Source organism: Erinaceus europaeus, chromosome 1 (genome assembly GCF_950295315.1).
Source record: "Erinaceus europaeus chromosome 1, mEriEur2.1, whole genome shotgun sequence".
Taxonomy (NCBI): Eukaryota; Metazoa; Chordata; class Mammalia; order Eulipotyphla; family Erinaceidae; genus Erinaceus; species Erinaceus europaeus.
The window spans coordinates 132,197,748-132,218,738 of record NC_080162.1 but is presented as its reverse complement, the minus strand read 5'-3'; the positions used below and the strand labels follow the sequence as shown (position 1 = coordinate 132,218,738).

The 20,991-nt window shown below is 37.5% G+C and overlaps 1 protein-coding gene across 1 annotated transcript in view; it reads right to left on the bottom strand.

Moving 5' to 3' along the window:
• The window catches only part of CSMD3 (CUB and Sushi multiple domains 3), a 1,712,448-nt gene that overhangs the window by 12,529 nt on the left and 1,678,928 nt on the right, over nt 1-20,991 (bottom strand). Inside the window, exons 64-68 of the mRNA XM_060195764.1 lie at nt 16,045-16,156; nt 13,805-13,984; nt 11,457-11,522; nt 2,265-2,423; nt 295-407 (exon numbers count right to left, since the gene is read on the bottom strand). Coding sequence (XP_060051747.1) covers nt 295-407; nt 2,265-2,423; nt 11,457-11,522; nt 13,805-13,984; nt 16,045-16,156 — 630 coding nt within the window. The remainder of the gene's footprint in view (nt 1-294; nt 408-2,264; nt 2,424-11,456; nt 11,523-13,804; nt 13,985-16,044; nt 16,157-20,991) is intronic.

The following is a 20,991-nucleotide window of genomic DNA, read 5'->3' as shown; positions in this document are numbered from 1 at the left end:
GCAGGTTAAGCACAGGTGGTGCCAAGCGCAAGAACCAGTATAAGGATCTCGGTTCAAAGATCCTGGTTCAAGCCCCAGGTTCCCCACCTGCAGGGGAGTAGCTTCACAGGCGGTGAAGCAGGTCTGAAGGTGTCTCTCTCTCTTTGTATTCCCCTCCTCTCTCCATTTCTCTCTGTCCTATCCAATAACGATGACATCAACTACAACAATAAAACAAGGGCAATAAAAGGGAACAAATAAATAAATATTTTAAAAAATTAGCAATGTACTTTAAAAAAAAAAAACTATACTTACAAATCCATCCATAGCCCAATTTTCCTCTTTCATTCTCTTCACAGAACTATGAGCTGGTGCTTTAATAAGATAGATGTGTAACATTAGCCGTGCTTCCTGGCTTTTATATACACCTGTAAAATGCAAGGACATTTTAGTTCACTAATTTTCTAAATAGTTATACTTCATTTTATTTTCCATAAGTCCTGAAATAATTCAGGTGATACATAAGATAGGAAAAGAAATTAAACAAGTCAAATCCAGGCTAGCTCAATGTTTTTCACAAATCCTGCAGTATACATTGACTGAAGGTCCCAAGTTTAATCCCTAGCACCATTGTAAACAAGAGCTAATAAACAGTATACTGGGTAAAAAAATAATAAAAAATATATCTGTATCTATGTACTTCAATATTTTGACTGAAATAAAGGATTATTCAAGAACTGAAATGGTTCTGTATAGTTTTAAAGTTTATGAAATCAATAAATGTAGTTTCCATTTTAACTATATCACAAAATATTTCATCATTAGGAAATACACAGAATATATAGAAAAGTCTAACACTTGTTTGTCCATTATCAATATTTTCAAATTATATCAATTATGCTACATTCAATAATTTGACAGTATTCACTGAGGCCCATTTTTCCAGATGTTTTCCTCTGAAATATTGTAATGAACTGGAAGACAAAGAGAAGGGTCTGGACAGTGGTGCACCAGGTTAAGGTGCATTACCATACACGAGGGCCTGGGTTTAAGTCTCCCAACCCCAAGCTACAGTGGAAAACTTTATGAGTGGTGAAGCAGTGCTGCAGGTGTCTCTCTGTTCTCTCTCTCTCTCTCCTTCTTCCCTCTCAATTTCTCTCTGTTTTATCAAATGTAGTAGTTAAAAGAAAAAATACTGATGATTTAAATAAAAAGAAAAAACATTAAAAAAAGACAGTAGAGGGGTCAGGTGGTGGTGCACATTGAGCACACGTTACAATGCACAAGTAAATGGGTTCAAGACCCCCAACCCCCAGCTGCAAGAGGAAAGCTTCACAAGTATTGAAGCAGGGCTGCAGGTGTCTCTCTGTCTCACTCTGTCTATATCACCCCCTTCCTCTCAATTTCTAGCTATCTCTAGCCAATAAATAAATAGGTTTTTAAAAGAAAGCAAAAACATATATTGTTGGAGTATAAACAAATAATATTATATTACATTATATTATTTCAATAGTGAAAATATAAATACAGAGTAAGCTTGGAGGTAGAGAAGGTTCTGGGCCCATTATGCTATGTAAGGTAATATAAATCTGCCTTTTCAGTCTTAAGTCACTGTGTTCATTTAAACACTGTCATCTGTAGAAATGAAACTGCCCTTGAAATAGCATGCATATCACTTAGTTTGTTATTTGGGTTAGGATAGAGGAAGATTTAGTTATGCTCAAATTAAAAGTTGTACTTCATAACACCTTATTCTAACTACAAAAAATATTTCTGAGGATATTTATTATAGAATTATAGATATCTGTATTTGTGTAGTAATAATTCACGAAGCAATCCAAAAAGAGAAAAGGCTTCTTTCTTAATGATTTGTTGTCATCCCCAAATTGTCTATTCCATAGTATAAAAATGACTAATAAAAGTGATAAAATCATGATGTAAATAAAGTCATGATGGCATTGTTGATTTTTTTTTAAGTTGACTGATTTTTTTTTTTATGTGACAAAGGAGTTAATTTTCATGACCATTCTGCATGTGAAATTACAATATGAAGGAACAGAGAGACAGTAACAACAAATGTCTGGAGCAGTTGTGGAATGTAAATTGGTCCTGTCCCTGAAGGAAGCTGTCTGGAGGATACTGAGAATATTAGAAATGGAACTACCCTATGACCCGGCAAGTCATCTCCTGGGGATATATCCAAAGGAAACACACACATCCATTCAAAGAGATCTATGTAAATCTATGCTATAGTATCACGCATTGACTGTTTATTAATGTAATACCTGAAAGCAGAAGTTCCATGTTGCTATTGCTCAGTGTTGCATTGACTCTCCCAGTAGAAGCGTTGAAACTAGTAACTGTCAAAGTCATAGGCTGCTTCCTTCCTTTGAAGTTGTAAGAGCCTTTCCATATGTAATTTTGGGCAAAAACATCATCAGGAACTGTGAAGTAGTGAAGTAAACATACATATTGATTTTATTTTTTTAATTTTTAATAATTTCTAAAATATTTTATTACCTTTATTTATTTATTGCATAGAGATAGCCAGAAATCAAGAGGAAAGGGGAGGTAGAAAGGGACAGAGAAAGATACACCTTCTTAACCACTTGTGAAGCTTTTCCCCCTGCAGGTGGGGACTGGGGCTTTGAACCTGGGTCCTTCTGCATCACAATGTGAGTATTTAACCAGGTGCACCACTCTCTGGCACCTACACATTAATTTTATAATATCATTTGAATACAAGTACTAAATAATAGACTAATACATGTTAGTTTAGAAAATATGGTATTCTGCTGACGTACAATAATGTTGAGGTCTTATTATAAAGTAAATTCTTCAAATAAAAGTTATCAAATTTTTAAATAAATCAAAAAATTTTAAAAACATACACAGGTATATTAATTGTCAATAAAATTTAAATGAATACTACCAATTAAAGACATGAGATATATATTGAGAACATAACTAAATATCATGCTTACTTGTACTCAGACTCTAAAGATATCTTTTTAAAGAATTTTTTGTATTTATTTATTCCCTTTTTGTTGCCCTTGTTGTTTTATTGTTGTAGTTATTGTTATTATTGATGTTGCTGGATAGGACAGAGATAAATGAAAAAAGGAGGGGAAGACAGAGAGGGGGAGAGAAAGATAGACACCTGCAGACCTGCTTCACCGCCTGTGATGAGATTCCCTCAGATAGGGAGCCAGGGGCTCAAATTGGAATCCTTAGGCCAATCCTAGCACTTTGCGCCACCTGTGATTAACCCGCTGCGCTACTGCCCAACTTCCCTAAGGATATATTTTAAATTGAAACTAAAATTACTTTAATGAGCCTAGTTAGTATATTTACAAATCTCTCAAGTACTCATTTTGTGGGACTAGACTTATGTAAAGATCAAAGAGTTAGGGGTCGGGCGGTAGCGCAGCGGGTTAAGCACATGTGGCACAAAATGCAAGGACCAGCATAAGGAACCGGGTTCAAGCGACCTACTCCCCACCTGCAGGGGAGTCGCTTCACAGGTAATGAAGCAGGTCTGCAGGTGTCTTTCTCTCCCCCTCTCTGTCTTCCCCTCCTCTCTCCATTTCTCTCTGCCCTATCCAAGAACAGGACATCAATAATAACTACAACAATAAAGCAAGGACATCAAAAGGGAATAAATAAATAAATAAAAAGATCAAAGAGCTAAACTGCCCTTGAAAATTAGTCTGATAAAATTATCAGGAGGATGGTCGGGGAGGTGATGCAGTGGATACAGTATGGGACTCTCAGGCATGAGATCCCAAGTTCAATTCCCAGCAGCACATGTACCAAAATGATGTTTGGTGTGTCTTGTTTCTTTCTCTCTCTCTCTCTCTCTATCTCTATCTCTTTCTCTCTCTCTTAAAAAAAAGACTATTAGGAGCAATAATGAATCCAACTATTGCTATAATAGACACACCTGAAGAAAGAAAACATTTTTACCATATTGATTATATATATATATATATATATATATATATATATATATATATTACTAAAATGAGAGCAAAGATAAAAGTCTACATGAGGGGAGTTCGCGGTAGCGCAGTGGGTTGGGCGCAGGTGGCGCAAAGCACAAGGACCGGCTGAAGGATCCCGGTTCGAGCCCCCGGCTCCCCACCTGCAGGGGAGTCGCTTCACAGGTGGTGAAGCAGGTCTGCAGGTGTCTATCTTTCTCTCCTCCTCTTTGTCTTCCCCTCCTCTCTCAATTTCTCTCTGTCCTATCCAACAACAACGACATCAATCATAACAATAAAATAAAAAAAAAACAATAAAAAAGTCTACATAGATCCTAGGAAGAGTCTGAAGGAATTTTCCATTATGTCTATAAATCTCAATAAAAAACACATCCTCCCCAATACATCCCCCCCTCCAGTTACTGACAATTTGCCATTCAATTCTCTAGACACAGACCATATTTCTTACTGTTCAGATCACAGATTACAAACTATGTATTCTTTTTATATCATTCAATAAACCATACAGTAAAATCACTGGAGGGAATGTATACACAAATAAGCTCAGTAGTTGCTATTTTACCGAATATCTCAACTAAAATGATTACTGTTTTTATGATAATTCAAAAGTAATGTAGAACAGGTGTTAGAATAGCAGACTGATTTTATGTAAGTTCTTCCTCTACAATATAAAGTTTATATGGATTTGCAAATATTATTTAGCACTTAAAACCAGAGTTTCCTCAACATTAACAGGCTTTTGTGTTTGTTTCTCTTTAACTTTTTTTTTATTGGAGGGCTAATGGTTTACAGTATGGTCTTTAACACAGGCACAGCTTCTCATCTCCCTTTGATTGGTGTCTAGGATCAAGGGTGTCTTTTTTTGTTTGTTTTGTTTTGCCCTCAGGGTTATGGCTGGGGCTTGGTGCCTGCATTATGAATCTACTGTTCCCATTGTTATTGTTGTCATTGCTGCTGTTGTTGGATAGAACTGCAAGAAAGCAAGACAAGAGGGGAAAACATAGATGGGGAGGGAAAGATAAACACCTACAGACCTGCTCCACTACTTGTGAAATGACCCCCATGCAGGTGGGGAGCTGGGGGCTCGAACTGGGATCCTTATGCAGGTCCTGGCACTTCTGCATCATGTACACTTAACCTGCTGCATTACTGCCCGGCCCCCCCAAAGGTGTCTCTTCATCCTGTCACTTTCCTTCCTTTCCAGAGTCCTTTGCTTTGGTGCAATATGCCACACCCATTCCAAGTTATACCTTGTTTTCTCTTGCTGTTTTTTGTTCTCAAATTCTACCTATAAGTGAGATCACTTGGTATTGGTCTTTCTCTTTGTGGCTTGTCTCACTCAACATGATGCCTTCAAGTTCTGACAAAGCTATTACAGAGAACATGACCTTATCATTTTTAGAAGCTAAAAAGTACTCCAGTGTGTATATATACAATAACTTTCTTGGCCATTCATCTGCCATTAGGCATGTGGGTTGTTTCAATGTCTGCGATATTACAAACTGTGATTCTATGAACACTGGTGCGCATAGGTCTTATGGATAGCTGGTTTTATTTTACCTGGGTAGATCTTTAGGAGAAGGATTATTGGGCCCATTTCTAGAGTTCTGATGAAACAATACTATTAATTAAGAAGCTTAAATAAGCTACGAATAACTAACTATATGCAACCAACCTGGAAAATATGAGAAAGTTTTTAAAAATATTTATTTATTTATTCCCTTTTGTTGCCCTTATTGTTTTATTGTTGTACTTATTATTGTTGTTGTTATTGATGTCGTTGTTGTTGGATAGGACAGAGAGAAATAGAGAGAGGAAGGGAAGACAGAGGGGGAGAGAAAGATAAGACACCTGCAGACCTGCTTTAACACTTGTAAATCGACTCCCCTGCAGGTGGGGAGCTGGGGGCTTGAATCAGGATCCTTACACCAGTCCTTGCGCTTTGCGTGCCACATGCGCTTAACCCGCTGTGCTACCGCCCAACTCCCGAGAAAGTTTTTTTAGAAATATCTTACCTCCTAAAACTAAACTAGGAGGTACTAGAAAACATGAATAGTCCAATTACAGCCGCAGAAATTTAAACAATCATCATAAACCTTCCCAACAGTAAAATTCCAGGTCTAGATGGTTTTATAAAAATGATAAAATGTTTTTATCTATTTATTCATTTTGGATAGAGACAGAGGAGTATTGAGAGTGAAGAGGGATATGGAAAGGGAGAGAGAGACACCTACAGCACTACAGCACTACTACAGATTACCCCCTGCAGATGGGACCAGGAGTTTGAACTCATGTTCCTGCACATTGTAACATGTACAGTTAACCAGATACACCACTGTCAGGTGCGTGGTTTGACAAGTGGGTTATATAAAACCTTTAAGGAAGAGCTAATATCCAGACTTTCCAAGCTCTTCCAGACTACTGAGGACACAGAAATACTTTATAACACTTCCCATGAAGCCAACCTCACCTTAATACCAAAAGTAAATAGAGACACATCAAAATAAATAAATAAATAAATAAATAAAACTACAGACCAATATCTCTGATGAACTAAGATATTGAACAAAATTTTAGCCAACCAGATACAGCACTATATGGAAAACATTGTACATCATGGTCAAGTGGGATTTATCCCAAGGAGGCAAGCCTAGTTTAATATACATAAATCAATAAATGCAATCCACTACACCAACAAAAGGGAAAAAAGTCACATAATTATTTCAGTAGAAGCAGAGAAAGCCTTTATAGGATCTAACACCCTTTCATGATCAAACACACAAAAAAAAAATGAGTTCCTAAATTTAGTTGACTCTATATAGCAAACTTAAAGCCAGCACTATACTCAATCATGAGAAATTGACAAGTATTTCCACATATAACAGATACTAGCAAAAGATGCCCACTAGTCCCATTATTAATCAATATAGCATTGGAAGTCCTAGCCAGAGCAACTAGATAAGAGAAAGGAATTAAAGGGACAGGCTAGAGGAGAGGGATTAAAACTGCTATTATTTAAAGGTGATATGATGTCTACATAGAAAATCCTAAAAAATTCAGTAGGGAGATCCTTGAAATCATTAGCTAATATATTATAAGAGGGCAGGTTGCAAAACTAATGTGCAAAAATCAGTGACATTCTTATACACAAAAAGAAAGTCAGAAGAAGAAATTAAAAAACCAATCCCCCATACTATAGCAGCAAAAACAATCAGATATCTAGGCATAATCCTAATAAAAGAAGTGAAAAAATTGCACACCTAAAATTTTGAGTTACTATTCAAAGAAATAGAAAGAGATCCCATGTTTCTGGATTGAAATATATAACATAAACAAAATATTTATTATGCCCAGAGCCATGTAGATATTTAATACAATCCTCATGGAGGTCCCACCAAATTTCTTCAACAGAATAGAACAAATACTACAAAAGTTTATCTGGAACCAAAAAACACCAACAATCATCAAATCAATCTTGAGAAAAAACTAAGACTGGAGGCATCACACTCCCAGATCTCAGACTAAGAATTTAAGTTTGATTATAATTATGATTACTTTAACTACAATGATAACTATAGTCATATAAATATGATTATAAAGCCATTATAATCAAAATTGCCTGATACTGAAACACAAATAGATATAGTGAACAATGGAATAGAACTTAGAGTCCAGAAACAATCCCCACACTTATAGACATCTATTATCTGATAAGAGGGTCCACAATATTAAATGGAGAAATGCAAGTTCATTCAATTAATGGTGTTGGGAAAATTGAGCTGAGACATGGCATGAAAGTGAATCAACTCCTCTCATCATGAATAAAAGTAAACTCCATATGGATCAAGGATTTGAATGTTAAACCAGAAACCACCAAATATTTAGAGGAAAACTTTGACAAAACTCTTTTCAATTGAAGTTTTATAGGCATTTTCAAAGACTCACATCTACTTGCAAGGCAAACAAAATTAACGAATAGTACTGGAAAAAGATCTGCAGAGCGAAATAAATCACCACCCAAACAGAGAGACTGCTTACAGAATGGGAAGTCCTTTTATGCCATACATCATCTAAAAGGGTAATAATCAAAATATACGAACAGCTCACCAAATTCAACAACAACAACAAACATCCAAAAGTGCAGAGAGGAATGGACAGAATATGCACCAAAGAAGAAATACAAAGGACTAACAGATGTATGAAAAAATGTTCCAAGTCACTGATTATCAGAGAAATGTATAGAATGACAACAATGAGATACCACTTCACACTTTGAGAATACATTAGAAAGCTCAGTAACACAAATGTTGTAAGATTATGGCAGTGAAAGAAACTTTCTTTTAGTTATCTTTTTATTGCTTTACTGGATAGAGGCAGTCAGAAATCAGGAAGAAAGGGGGGGTCATAGAGAGGAAGAACAACAGAGCACTGCTTCACTACTCACAAAGCTTTCCCCCTGCAGGTGGGGACTGGGGGGGGGGGCTCTAATCCAGGCCCTGCTCACTGTAACATGCACTCAACCAGGTGCTCCACCACCTGGCCCCAAAAGAACCCTTTTATACTGTTGATGGGGAAGTAAATAGGTCCAACCCCTCTGGAAAAGTCTCAGAAAGCTAGAAATGGACTTCTCTTATGACCTAGCAGTTCATTTCCTAGGGATATATCTTAAGGAATCAAGCACATCCATTCAAAGACATCTGTGTATGCCTATGTTCATAGCAACACCATTTGTAATAGCCTAAACTTGAAAGCAACCTACATGTCCAACAACAGATGAATGACTGAGATAGATGTGGTCTTTATATACAATAGAATACATTCAGCTATTAAGAATAATGAATTTGGGAGTTAGGTGATAGCACAGCAGATTAAGAACACTTGGCACAAAGTGCAAGTACCAGTGTAAGGATCCCGATTCGAGCCCCCAGCTCCTCACCTGCAGGGAAGTCGCTTCACAGGCAGTGAAGCAGGTCTGCAGCTGTCTATCTTTCTTTCCTCCTCTCTGTCTTCCCCTCCTCTCTTGGAGCTTGAAGGCATCATATTAAAATGAGATGAGCCAGAAAGGGAAGGTTGACTATGGGATTATCTCACTCATGGGCATAATTTAAGAAAAAAGAAAGAAGAAACACAAAGTAAAACTTGAACTAGTGGTGCACTGCACCAAAGCAAAGAAATCTGGAGAAGAAGGGCAAAGAAGGGGCCAAGGGGAGGGAGGACTTTCAGTTCCTGGTACAAGATGATGAACCCAATCTGGGAATAAGAGTATTTTGCAGACACCTACTTTGATGAGATGAGAAATTGTACCCATGTGCCAAGAACTGTACTGTAAATAGTTAACTTACCAGAAAAATAAAATAATATAAAAAGAAGTCTAAATGAAGGGGCCTGGCAGCACTCAGTTTATTGCACATATGCAAGAACCTGGGTTCAATCCCTGGTTTCCACATGCTGGGAAAAAAAACTTTAGAAGTGGTGAAGCAGTGCTGTAGCTCTCTCTCTCTCTCTCTCCGCCTCCCTTCTTCTCCCCTTTCTCTTTCAATATCTGTCTCTCTCTAACCACTAAATAAATAAAATAGTAATTAAATGCCATATAAAATTTTAATTAATACTATTTTGAAGTGTTTATCTAAGTACTAATTGATGTATTTATTATTAAATTATTTTTATTATGCAGATAAACTAGTGAAAGTGTGGGTCTTCCAGTATATTATACTACTGTTTATTAGGTAGGCATAAAAATCCACAGTTTTGACACTGTCAGAAGGCAAGTTATTCTTCTGGAGGTATTCCTTTCTCAAACCACAGTCTACAAAGCTACATTTCATGTGTGTAGTAGAAACTTACCAAAAAAAAAAAAAACAACAACTGATAATGACTGGATAAAAAGTTTTTGCTTTGGTAAGCATCTTAGATATATTTTAGCTAAAGTAAGAAAGAGAGTGAGTAACCAGAGTCAGGTTTCCTTGGGAAATGATAAGCTAAATTACCTTGCTTAGAAACAGCAGGAATTTGGGACCGAATGGGTTCTTAATTATAGAGAAAAGAGAAGGAATGAGGAAGAAAGGTATTCTAGTAGTAGTATCTGGAAAATTGAGAGTAATAACATCTCTTTGCATTGGTAAGTATATTCTGAGATATTTTTTACCTTTAAAAATCTTTTCTTTCCTCTCTTTCTTTAATGTAAAAATAAGGGTAGAGTGGGCCAGCCAATGGATTTTGTGAATATCTGCCATAATAATAGTCTGTCCATATAGTGAGTGCAGAATAAATCAGTATCTATGAGTTTTGTGTAATACTTCAACTTTGTAGCATATACATTAAGTTCTTTTGAACCCAACTAAAATTAGATTCTGCAATGTGTTTTGTTTAATACAGTTGGATAAAGTCTTTTCAAGTCTCTTTTCAAAACTAGGTCTTTAACTGTATTGGCAGTTTTTTTTTTTTTTAATCATACCATGCAAACAATAAAGATGTTCTCCTACACTGGACAATTACAATTGGGCTAAGAACTTTATTTCCATGTGTTTCATTTATCATCTTTTTTTTTTATTTCTTTTGCCTAGATAAGAAAATGGTGACTCAGATATATAAAATAACTTAAAAATCAGAATGCAGTGAGTGTATAAGATTGGATTATGTCAAGGTTGTAAGACTTCAAATCTAAGGTTGTAATGACTACTCAAGATTTTTAAATTTACTTTAGGTCAAATAACTGTAAATAAGCATAGAAAGCTTTAGAAGCTCCCAAACTTTTACTCTGATACTAAGTATATTTGGTTCTTCTACAAAACTATATACTGAAAAAAGTATGTAACATAATTTTATCTGAATATTTTAATTAGACATTATCATTATTTTATAGTTGTACATTGATACTGTTATATTTTCTTTATCTTGGAAAAGTCAGAGAAATTGAGAGGAAGGGGAGAAGGAGAGAAGAGGAGGGGAGAGAAAGACTCACAACACTGCTTCACTCTTTTTTAATTTTTATTTATTTAGTATTGGATAGAGACAGAGATAAATTGAGAATGGGAGGGGGAGGTAGAGAGAGAAATAGACAGAGGAGAGACACCTACAGCTCTGCTTCACCACTCATGATGCTTTACCACCTGCAGGTGGGGACTGCTTCACTCTTTCTGAAACTTCTCCCTGCAGGTGGGGACAGAAGGCTTGAAACCAGATCTTTGTGCACTATAATGTATAATGCGTGCACTCAATCAGGTATACCACCAGCTGGCCCTGTCATATAGATACTTTTAAAAGAGAAATTTTATAGAAATATTTTAAAGTGATATTTTGAAATATTGGAAAATTTAAACATTTTTAATACAAATTAATCAAATATCAAATTCTAAATAGGCAAATGTGTAACTTCCTCATACTGGAATGTATACTGTTTTCTAAATAGATGCTTACTTTGTCAAGGGTACTTTTAGAAATCATGATATATATATAAAAACAAGTTAAATTACGAACCACTTAGCTTTGGGCTGGGTGTCCCTAGTGCAGGCCGAGGATCCTTCACCAGTAATTTTGAGCCAGCTATAAAAACAAAGTGAAATGTTTACAAAGGTTAACATGATTAACAGCATACACACAATATGACTAATGTGTTATCAGTTTTTTTTCTGAGATATCATTTTTTTCAAAATGTCCATCATATCAGTATTTTTATTCTATAGTGAACAACTTCAGTATTCACATCTATTAGATTCCAATGGAGCAAAAGTTTGTTTTTGTCAGTTTCTTTTTATTTTAAAGAATAAACTAAAATGGAAACATCTGATTCTAACCTGGAAAATTAAGGTTAAGTGTATGTTCTTGTTGCAAAAAAAAAGATTTAATAACTAGGGCAGAGTTGATGCTTATGTACAATGATCTGTAAGGTAGCTCATGGTTTTTACAAGACTGTGAGTAGATTCAAATAACTTAAAATTACTGCATTTTAAGTTGAACCAAAGGTTGTCCCAAACTAAGGAAGTCGTGTGGGATGCTGGTTGAGGCTAGAAATCTGTAAGACCAGTAGCAAGTAGTGTCTTTTTTAAACAGTAATTTGTACTGGATAGAGACAGAGAGAAATTGAGAGGGGAGGGGGAGGTATAGAGGGAGACAGAGAGACAGCTGCAGCCCTGCTTCTCCACTCATAAATATTTCCCCCCTGCAGGTCGAAAACAGTGGTTTGAACTTGGGTCCTTGTTCACTGCAATCTGTGTACTTAACCAGGTACACCATATCCTGGCCACAATAAAGCAAAATAATAATAATAATAATAAATTGTTGAATAGCTTTCCTATATAAGGCACAAATCTGGATGCTAAAATTACAGTTAAATGCACCAAGGATAGAATCTGTTTTTATTGAGAATATACTCCAATGGAGGAAGGGCAGACGAAAGAACTAGAGAGGAGAAAAATACAGTGACCTATAAACAAACAAAAGAATAAAATCTTAGGGCTCAGGAGGTGTTTCTGCGCTAGACATCAGGATTTGCAGGCTTAAGACCCACCCATTTACTCCATCTGCCAGAATGTTGCCTTGCTTTCTTTCTCTAGCCAAAAATGAATAAATAAATAGAATAAAATCTCACATAGTATATATTTCTACAATAAAAAAGGCACATTGATGGATCTGGGCGGCAGCACACTCAGTTAAGTGCATATGTTAACAGGCACAAGGACTCAGGTTCAATCCTTTAGTCTCCACCTGAAGGGCAGAAACTTCACAAGTGTTGAAGGAGTTCTGCAAGGTGTCTCTCCCTCACTGTCTCCTCCTAACTTCTCAATTTCACTTTATCCTATCAAAAAATAAATGAATAATGAATAAAATAATAAGGTATATGGTGGGGGGGGTCACAAGAGGACTTCTGAAAGAAAAACTGGAGTGACTGTTATGAGTCAAAAGAGGCAAAGAGTAGCTGAAAGCCAGCATAAGTTAGACACTTATGTAAGGAAGGGCCAACAAGATGGTTCATCAGCACAGTGAACTCATTTTGTCATGTGGGAGACTATGTACACTTGGAGAATCTGGTCCCTACCATTCCTGAGGAAGCTTCTGGTGCTGTGGTATATTTGCCTCCCTCCTCTCCATCTCTGTTCATTTGGAAAAGTTAGTCCTGAGTAGTGAATCCCAGAGGACAACAGACAAAAAAGAAGAAACAGGTAAGGACTGTTTCTTTTAATTTTGTTTATTGTCTCCTTTTTCTTTTTAGTGTCTTCTGGATCTCACATATCTATAATTTTACTGTGCCAACTCTACTTCTCAGTGAGAAAAGGAGAATGGGAAATACAGGCAAACAGAGTAAGACACACCACAGCACTGAAGCCAATTCCAGTGACATGTTACTCTTATGTTGTGTACAAGGGACCTGAACTTGGTTTGTGTGCATGGCAAAATAATGCATACTGAGCTATCTTCCTAGCTGCAGGAATGTTTCTTTTCCAGAATCTTCAGAAGGTAAATGTCTATGACTTATGGACTTCTGACCTTTAAAACCATGAAAGAATACTTGTTGTTATTGTTCATTAAAGTTATTCAGATTGCAGAAGCACAACCCTGCAAAATGAATACACCTACCACAAAGAAGAGCTAGGAGCAGGGGAAAGGCAAAGCAGAAACAGAATATGTAAAAAGAAGCAATAAAATGGCCTGCAAAACATTTCTTTGCCTCTGGATCTAGAAGTGTTACTATCACTCTTGCCCTTGGGATTAGTCAACCAATTACCCTTATGTCTCAGCTAATTAGAGTTGTTTTTCCATCTTCAGTGTCTGAGGAGGCTAAGATAGTACAATATCTTTGTTGCAATTTTTCTATGACAAAAACTGACCTTCACAAACAGGAACTTTTCCAGTCCAGGTATTATCAGATCTACACACTCGATGTTCTGTCCCACCTGCTAAGAAGAAGCCAGGCTGGCAGGTATAAATTAGCGTATACCCATGGGATGGAAGGTCCATTCCTACGACGTTTGCATGGGCAGGAGTTTCTGGCTGTTTACAGCTGTGGGCTATGAGAAGCAAAAATGATATCAGTTTCTTATAGATATTTAAGGACAGTTGTGAAAGCCCAATCAGGGTATATGTTTAGAGGTTTGCCAATGCCTTCATGTAAATATATCTGTAAATAGTCATTCTAATGATTCAAGGCAGATTCATCAACACAGACACACACACACACACACACACACACACACACACACACACACACACACGTACGACATTGGCTTCATAGAGCAGCATTTCCAAGTAACCTCTACACACTGGTAGATGTTAATAGATGAAGTGAAAGGGAAAAGACTTAGTAAGGTAAATTCAACTTATACATTTATATCACCCCACCAATCTATAAAGTTTCTATGAATATTAGGACTTTGTTATATTTTGATCTTTTAGAAAGTATTTGGGAGACTTCTGGAGGCGGGGCTAGGAGCACCAGCAGATGTGTTTCCTCTCCTCTCCTCCCCTCTCCTCTCCCCTCCCCTCCCCTCCCCTCCCCTCTCCTCTCCTCTCCTCTCCTCTTCTTTCCTCTCCTCTCCTCTCCTCTTCTTTCCTCTCCTCTCCCCTCCTCTCCTCTCCTCTCCTCTCCTCTCCTCTCCTCTTCTTTCCTCAACTCTCCTCTCCTCTCCTCTCCTCTCCTCTCCTCTTCTTTCCTCTCCTCTCCTCTCCCCTCCTCTCCTCTCCTCTCCTCTTCTTTCCTCAACTCTCCTCTCCTCTCCTCTCCTCTCTTCTTTCCTCTCCTCTCCTCTCCTCTCCTCTTCTTTCCTCTCCTCTCCTCTCCTCTTCTTTCCTCTCCTCTCCTCTCCTCTTCTTTCCTCTCCTCTCCTTTCCTCTCCTCCCCTCCCCTCCCCTCCCTTCTCCTCCCCTCTTCTCTTCTCCTCTCCTGGATCAACTAGAAAGTATTTTATAGGGGGCCAGGTAACGGCATACCCAGCCAAGGACACATACTACCACGTGCAAGGACCCAGGTTCAAACCACACATTCCCCATCTGCAGGGGAGGGGTGGTGCTTCATAAGCAGTGAAGCAGGACTGTAGGTCTCTTTCCCTTTCTGTCTTCCCTCCCCTCTCAGTTTCTCTCCATCCTATCAAGTATAATAGAATGGAAAAAAGTGGCCATCTGGAGCAGTGGGTTCATAATATTAGAAACAAGCCCCAGTGATAACCTTGGTGGCAATAAAAAGAAATTTTTTTTAAATATTTTTTTACATTTTTAAAATATTTATTGTTTATTTATTCCCTTTTGTTGCCCTTGCTGTTTTATTGTTGTAGCTATTATTGTTGTTGTTATTGATGTCGTCGTTATTGGATAGGACAGAGAGAAATGGAGAGAGGAGGGGAAGTCAGAGAGGGGGAGAGAAAGATAAACACCTGCAGACCTGCTTCACCACCTGTGAAGTGACTCCCCTGTGGTGGGGAGCCTGGGGCTCGAACCAGTATCCTTACACTTGTCCTTAGGTTTCGCGCCATGTGCGCTTATCCTGCTGTGCTACTGCCTGACTCTCTAAAAAATATTTTATTGTGGAGGGAGTAGATTTGAAATTTGTAAGTGGATTGTTAGTATTTATTTGGTTTATGTAGAAATAGAAATTAAAATGGGAGGTGGTGTTAGGAAGGAGGGAGGGAGGGAGAGAGAGAGAGAGAGAGAGAGAGATGCACTACTGATTCCCTGCTCTTGACTCTTCCCCCTTGCAGGTGGGACCAAGCTCTTGAACCCAATCCTGTGCATTGTAACAAACACATTCTCCTGAGTGTTCTGCTGCCCAGCCCCTATAAAATAAATTTTAATGAGGGAAATTTTGCTAATGATAAGCACAGGCAGTCTGTCTTTATTCCTTCCTAATCCCTTTAATATGCATAGGTTGGAAATTCTTAGAAGTTTTACAATAACAGAAGTTGCTTTGCTGTTTAAATCATGATACACTAAATATAGGTCATCAATGAATCTAAGTCTACTATGAAGTATCTAATTACTATGAGGTGTCTTTTAAAAAGGAATATGATACACCTGTTACATAAAATTTTATTTTCATAATTGGAAGATACATTCTTTCCTATGATATGTTACTTACGGATGCATTCAGGCTGAATCCCACTCCATGTGAGGTCAGGCAGGCAAGTCCGCGTTGTAGACCCTTGAAGAAGGTGTCCTTTTTTGCAGTGGAACTGTACAACATTTCCTACCTATAGGAAATTACAGAGGAACAAATATGCCAATGCCATTTAAATATAACAGCAATTAAAATTTTGCATGAGAAAATATCCTCAAAAGACATTCTGCAATTTAGAAGTTATGAGGAAAAATTAATTGAAATGCTCTTTTTTAACTAGAAAAAAAATCCAGATTAAAGAAAAAAAATAGATATTTTTGGTGCTTATATCACTATGGAATACTTTAGAATTCAAGGGTATAAAGATACCAAACAATTTACTATTTTAATTTAAGGAAAATACATAAGATGTCAGTAGGTCAAGAAGCTCTATGTAAATACTATAAAATGTTTAAATAGCTGCATGAAAACTGATAACAATAGATATGGAAATAAAGATACTAAGTTCAGAAATACTGAGTATAAAAGAAAGTCAGTGCAATTTGAAATGAGAAGTAAAGCTGTTTATTGAAGTTTGTAATGACAATAAAAACATAGAATGGGAGAATTGAGATTTAGTTCAGTACATGTATTATAAAAAAAGGTTTTCCCAAAGTGCAATTCCCAGATTCATAATATCAGTATCATCTTGAAACTAGTTAGAATTACAAATTCTGGGCTTGCGTGGTGGCACACCTATTGAGTGCACATATTATAGTGCACAAAGACCCAGGTTCAAGCCCATGGTCACACCTGCAGGGGGAAAGCTTTGTGAATGGTGAAGCAGGGCTGCAGGTGTCTCTCTGTCTCTTCCTCTGTATCTTCTCCTACCGTCTGGCTGTCTCTATCCAATGAATAAATATAGTTTCTTTTTTAAAAAAAGAAATGCAAATTCTGTGACCTTACAATAAAATCTAAAAGTCTGAGAGCAGGACCCAGCAACCAGTGATTTAACAAGGCCTCTAGGTAAATTTAATGATACTAAAATTATAAAACAACTGTTATTAAAGTAGAACAAGAACACTATAAGAAAACATATGAGATTAAAAATAACATATATTTGGGGGCAGGTAGAGGCACACCTGGTTGAGTACACATGTTACAATGCCCAAGGACTTTGTTTTGAGCTCCTAGTCTCCATCTGCAGGGGGTAAATTATTCTAGTAGTGAAGCAGTGCTGCATGTGTCTCTCTCTCTCTCCCTCCCTCTCTGTCTCCCCCTTTCCTCTCAATTTCTGGCTGTTTCTATCCAATAAATAAAGATAATAGTAAAAAATAATAATGAATTAACATATAATTAATACAAAAAGGAAGTAGGATATTTTGATTTCCAAAGAGAATCCTTACAATAAGCAAAAAGTATGACATGCTGGGAGGTGGTATACATGGCCAAGTAGACCATGTTATAATGTGCAAGGGCCCAGGTTCAAGCCTCTGGTGTCTGCGTGCAAGGGGAAAGATAAATGAACAGTGAAGAAGTCCTGTAAGTGTTCCTCATTCTCTCTATCTTCCCCCATACCTATCAATTTCTCTGTCGCTATACAACAAATTAACTAATTACCTAATTAATATTTTTAAAGTTAAAAAAATAGGGAGTAAAATAGGAAATACTGGTGTATATCCTTGATTTATGCAGACACAAAGGAAACCATTCCCTAACCTTCTCAATACTTATTAGCTAGGAAATAATCAAGTGAGTAACAGACTGATATCAGAAAAACAATGAGAGAAATTTAGTAACAGCATGCATGCTTCCTGTATATATGCAACAGAGTTAAAATGGCTGAGTATATTGCCATACTGCTTTATATGGTATCATAACTATTAAACTAAGACAGAAGAACTCTGGGATTCTAACATGCACACTAAAACTTTTGTTGTGCAATGCCATCTTCTTGTCCTATGAGATTCCAACCCCACATCTTGACACGGAATTCTATCCCATTCATTACCTCAAGATGTCACACATACTTAAGAATGTAGAGTAATGGAGGCCATGCAGTAGTGCAGTGGGTTAAGTGCACATGGTGTGAAGCACAGGGATCTCAGTCCACCCTCAACCCTCCCTCACTTCCCACCTGCGGGGGGGTGGTGGTGGTGGTAGTGGAGTGAGAGAGTCTCCACAGATTGTGAAGCAGGTCTGCAGGTGTCTGTCTTTCTCTCTCCCCTTTCTGTCTTCCCCTCCTTTCTCGATTGCTCTCCATTCTATCCAGTAACAACAGCAATAACAACAAGGGCAACAAAAAGGGAAAAAAAATGGCCTCTAGGAGCAGTGGATTCATAGTGCAGGCACTGAGCCCCAGAGATAACTCTGGAGGCAAAGAGAGAGAAAGAAAGAGAGAGAGAGAGAATAGTCAAGTAAATTCTTTCTCCAGGAGGCAGGGCTATGAAGCAGCAGCAGTTGTGTTTCTCTCCACTCCTCTCCTCTCCCTAGTCAACTAGAAATACAAAGAAGATCATCTGGGATCTCAACAAGGCAGGACTAGACTTCAGGAACCCAGAAAACCACCTGTAAGTGCAAATATATGTGGCTCATGGACAGAGAGGAGCCTAGGGAAAGATTAAGTGGCTAATAACAGTCCAGCAGTTTACCAGTTGAGGAACCACCTCCAGTCTGTTTTACCAACAAAAAGACAGCTGAAGGGAGGAGAGGACTCCCCTAAGAATCACCAAATGCAACTGTGAGTCTCCATTGCTATTGCCCTCAGAGGCTGAAGCAGTAGGGGGGATGCCCTGTGCTGACATCTAAGGACAGAGAACTAACCAGGAAACACAGGAGAAGATCTAAACCTTGGTGGCCTAGCAATAGGGCTGTGTGGTGGGAGCCTTCCCATGTTGTTCTCCTTATAAGAACATAGTGAATAGTTGCCTCAGAAACTCACAGGACCCAGCAGTGCTGCCCAGCTTGGCAGAGAAGCTGAATTGAGACATAAGCTTTGGATACTTGGGGTGTGAGAGTCCCTTTGCATAACCACTGTATTATCTCACCCACACCCTGCTTTATCTCTTGGTCAGGATTGAAGGATTAAGCTAAGAAGCCTACTTATAGTTTAAAAACCCTCAGGATCCCATAGCCTACAGGAAAGAAAAAGAACACAAGAGGCTTGAAGGCACTGTGCTCCAACTCAAGGATTAAAATAACATTGAAACAACTGTTAATTTCCAAAACTGTGAACTTTTTAAGTACCTTACTTAGACACAAGTCAATCCAGGTAAGAGTGAGCAGTACTTTGAATGGTACTGAGAGAGGGACCTAATAACATACTATATAGAATGGTTAAACCAACAAGAAAAAATATTGGAGAAATGATCTGGGACAAGAGCCCAGCTAAAAGCCCCCCAAACATTGAAGGACAAAATAAGGAGGTCAACATCCAAACACTAGTTAAGGAAATAATCACAGGAGTGAGTAAAGAGTTTGAAAGAACTGTTATCAGAAATGCAGAAACTGCAAATGAGACTCTGGAAGAAAACACTAATTATCTCAAGGTTATTAGAGAGCTGAAAGCTGAAATAGCTGAGCTAAGAACACAACTAATTGAACAAGCTAAAACAGTATCAGAACAAGGTAACAAAATAGATGAACTCCAGAAAACAGTAGAGGGGAGAGAGAATAGAATAAATGAGGCTGAAGACAGAATTAGCAAGATTGAGGACAAATTAGAGACAATTAAAGAATAAGTAAGAGATCTCAAAAAGAGATTAAGAGATAATGAAAACAGTCACAGAGACCTATGGGATGACTTCAAAAGAAATAATATACGCCTTATTGGTTTACCAGAGGAATAAAGAGAGGGAGGGGAAGAAAGTATTCTTCAGGATATAATAGCTGAGAACTTCTCTAATATAGACAACATAATAGACATAAAGGTTCAAGAAGCCCAGAGGGTCCCAAACAGAATTAACCTGGACTTAAAGACACCAAGACACATCATATTTAGAATGGGAAGGAATAAGGATAAATAAAGGATCCTAAAGGCTGCAAGAGAAAAACAAAGAGTCACCTCCAGAGGAAAACCTATAAGATTAGCAGCAGACTTCTCCACACAAACACTACAAAAAGAGAATGGCAAGATATCTTATTGAGTGCTCAGTGAGAAAGGCTTTCAACCAACACTACTGTTTCCTGCTAGACTGCCATTCAGAATAGATGGAGGCATAAAAACCTTCTCAGACAAGCAACAGTTGAAAGAATCAATTATCACCAACCCTGCCCTGAAAAAGTTTTGAAAGGTCTCCTATAAACAGTCAGACCACCATAAATTTGCCATATATCAGAACACTCTAAAAATCTACAAGAATGGCATTAAAATATCTTCAATCTTTGATATCAATAAATGTCAATGGCCTGAATTCACATATTCAAAAGCACAGAGTAGAAGATGGATCAGAAAACACAACCCAACAACATGCTGTCTACAGGAAACCCACCTAACTCAACAATACAAACAAAGACTCATAGCGAAAGGATGGAAAGGATCACAAACTATCTTAAATCTCTATCATTACAAAATCAACAAACTTTTAGCCAGATTCACAAAACAAAGAAAGGAGAAGACCCAAATAAATCAGATTGTAAATGAAAGAGGAGCTATCACAACAACCACAGAAATTCAACATATCATGTGAGACTTCTATGAACAACAATATGCCACCAAGCTAGAGAACTTTGAAGAAATGAACAATTTCCTAGATACCTATGAACTTCTGAAACTAAATAAAAAGGAACTATATAATATGAATAGGCCCATCACAGCTAATGAAATTGAAACTTCATCAAAAACCTTCTCAAGAATAAAAGTCCTGGACCAGATGGTTTTACAAATAAATTCTACAAAACCTTCAAAGAAGAACTAATACCTCTACTTTTGAAAATCTTCCAGAGATTGAAAACACTGGAATACTCCCTTCCAGCTTCTATGAAGCCAAC